Source organism: Vitis vinifera, chromosome 10 (genome assembly GCF_030704535.1).
Source record: "Vitis vinifera cultivar Pinot Noir 40024 chromosome 10, ASM3070453v1".
Lineage (NCBI taxonomy): Eukaryota > Viridiplantae > Streptophyta > Magnoliopsida > Vitales > Vitaceae > Vitis > Vitis vinifera.
Window position 1 is genome coordinate 2,073,024 of NC_081814.1, and position 2,308 is coordinate 2,075,331.

General features: G+C 34.7%; 1 protein-coding gene across 1 annotated transcript; it reads left to right on the forward strand.

The window, feature by feature from the left end:
- Positions 1 to 225: 225 nt before the first annotated feature.
- On the forward strand, positions 226 to 1,627 carry LOC100255445 (early nodulin-like protein 1). Its single transcript, XM_002265232.4, has 2 exons — positions 226 to 521; positions 952 to 1,627. Exons 1-2 carry the CDS (start codon positions 359 to 361, stop codon positions 1,461 to 1,463), a joined length of 675 nt encoding a protein of 224 aa, XP_002265268.1. The 5' UTR covers positions 226 to 358; the 3' UTR covers positions 1,464 to 1,627.
- The last annotated feature ends 681 nt before the right edge of the window (positions 1,628 to 2,308 follow it).

Here is a 2,308-nt window from a genome sequence, read left to right on the forward strand (position 1 = left end):
TAAAGTTTGGTTGGAGAAATCATTTTGGGTCGGACTGATTTTTTTTTTTATTTTTTTTTTTACTTTTATGAAATTTTTTATTTATTAATTTTGGTCAATTATTTGGAGCCAACAATAATATCACCCATATATTTTTTTCTTTTATCAAAACTTGACATCCGTAGTTCATTTTCCAATTAATGAAAACCAATATTTCCTTTTCTCCCTTGGTCGTACCAACCATTCTTCTTGAGAGCCAGGAAAGGCCATAAATATTGGCTGCTCACCTTGTATTTCATTCCCCATTCTCATTTCTTCGTACCAGTGAGATTGAGACAGTAACAGAGGAGAGCTTGTTTGTTTGCTTTGCCGGAAAGCCATGGCAGAAGTGAAGCTAGTTGTGGCTCTGTTGCTCCTCGTCTATGTGAGTTGGGCGGGAGCCCTGGTGCACCACGTCGTCGGCGGCGACCGTGGCTGGGACACATCTTCCGATGTCCAGGCCTGGTTGTCCAACAAAGTGTTCAGAGTCGGAGACAAAATCTGTAAGGCCTGTGACTTATGAACATTTATTAGTTATTACATTTAATGTCTATTGCATAGTGAGTTGTTGTTGAACTGGACTATGCTAACTCGATATCAAATTACTTGTCGTGGCCATGATCGACACCTTAGCAGCTGCGTTTTGGCTGGGAAGGAAAACATAGCATTGACTGCGGGGACCAAAAGGCTAATGCCTTTTTATATTATATTTTAAAAATAATTTTTATATTTAATCCTTTATTTTTAATTATTTTATATATTTGTATAATAATTTTTTTTTAAATAACTGAAAATAATTAAAACAACTTAAAAATGTTTTTTCAAAATATCTAATGTTTTAAAAGTATAAAATAAAAAACAGTTGTTATGAAATGTGTTTTTCTATTTTTTATTTTCTAATGGAGATTTTTTTTTCTCTACTTTTGTGGGCAGGGTTCATATACTCCGGAGGACAGGAGGGCGTAGTTGAGCTTAAGAGCAGGGAGGAATTCGATTCGTGCGATGTGAGCAACCCCATCAGGACATACACGGAGGGTCTAGATGCTGTATTAATGGGTAGCGAAGGGATTCGCTACTTCACAAGCAGTAAGCCAAAGAGCTGCAAAGACGGCCTGAGGCTACTTGTGGAGGTCCAGTCCAATCGTGAGATCAAGAGCGATGCCAAGTCAGAGACCGCTACAATAACGCTGGCTGCTGGGCCCATATCCTTTTCTGTTGTAGCCCCCGCTGCAACGACCCTGGCTGCTGGGCCCATATCCTTTTCTGCTGGAGCCCCCGCTGCAACGACCCTGGCTGCTGGGCCCATATCCTCTCCTGCTGTAGGCCTTGCTGCAACGACCCTGGCTGATGGGCCCATATCATCTTCTGCAGTAGCCCCCGCTGCAACGACCCTGGCTCCTGAGCCCATATCACCTTCTGCTGCAACCCATTTCACTTGCACCTAGACATCCTTAATTTAAAATTTTATTAAATACCTTTCTTTTATTTTTCATTTATTATTTTTATTTATTTCTATTTTAATTTAAAATAAAAAAGATATTTGATGAAATATCAAAATAAAATGTATTTAACCTAAACCTCGACATGAATAAAATTTACCCTTGTTTTTTATAGGTATGTTGATCCATTCATTCTACCAAGGTTGTGGCTTTGGTCGTGTAATCGCATAATATTTGTTGTGGTACTTCTATGAGTCTGGTCATCCCTAAGCCACAATTCTTTCTGTGGCAAACAATGCTCCATGTGTCTTGCTCTACAAGGATTTGGATATGTGGATGGTACAATAGCTTCCTTTGCACTCATTAAATGCAGTGTTCCTTAAACAATTGAAGCTCACAAGCTACAAATTTTTTTTCACTTTTTTATCTTTAATATTTTCTCCTATAATGATTAGGTAGAGATTGTATAAGAAGATTTATTGAATTTTTCTAGTTAATGTAAATAGTACGTAACCTAAATTTTAGTCTTATATTATTTATGCACCTATGTGTTCTATTATAGTTTTTTTTTTTTATCCATCTTATAGATTTAATATTTGTTTTTTTTTATAGTCATCTACAAAAAATAAATAGTTTAATTAAAAAAAAAATTTAAAGCTATATTGAGTGAAAAAAAATTAGTGAAATTTTTATATAATAGTAAAAAAAAAAAATGAAAAGAAATAATATATATATAATGGGGAAAAGTATATTTTTATAAACAAATAATTAGTATTTTGTACATTTTTTTCCTACAAAATATATAATACGCCAATATATATAATTTAAATTAATAAGATAACTTAAATATA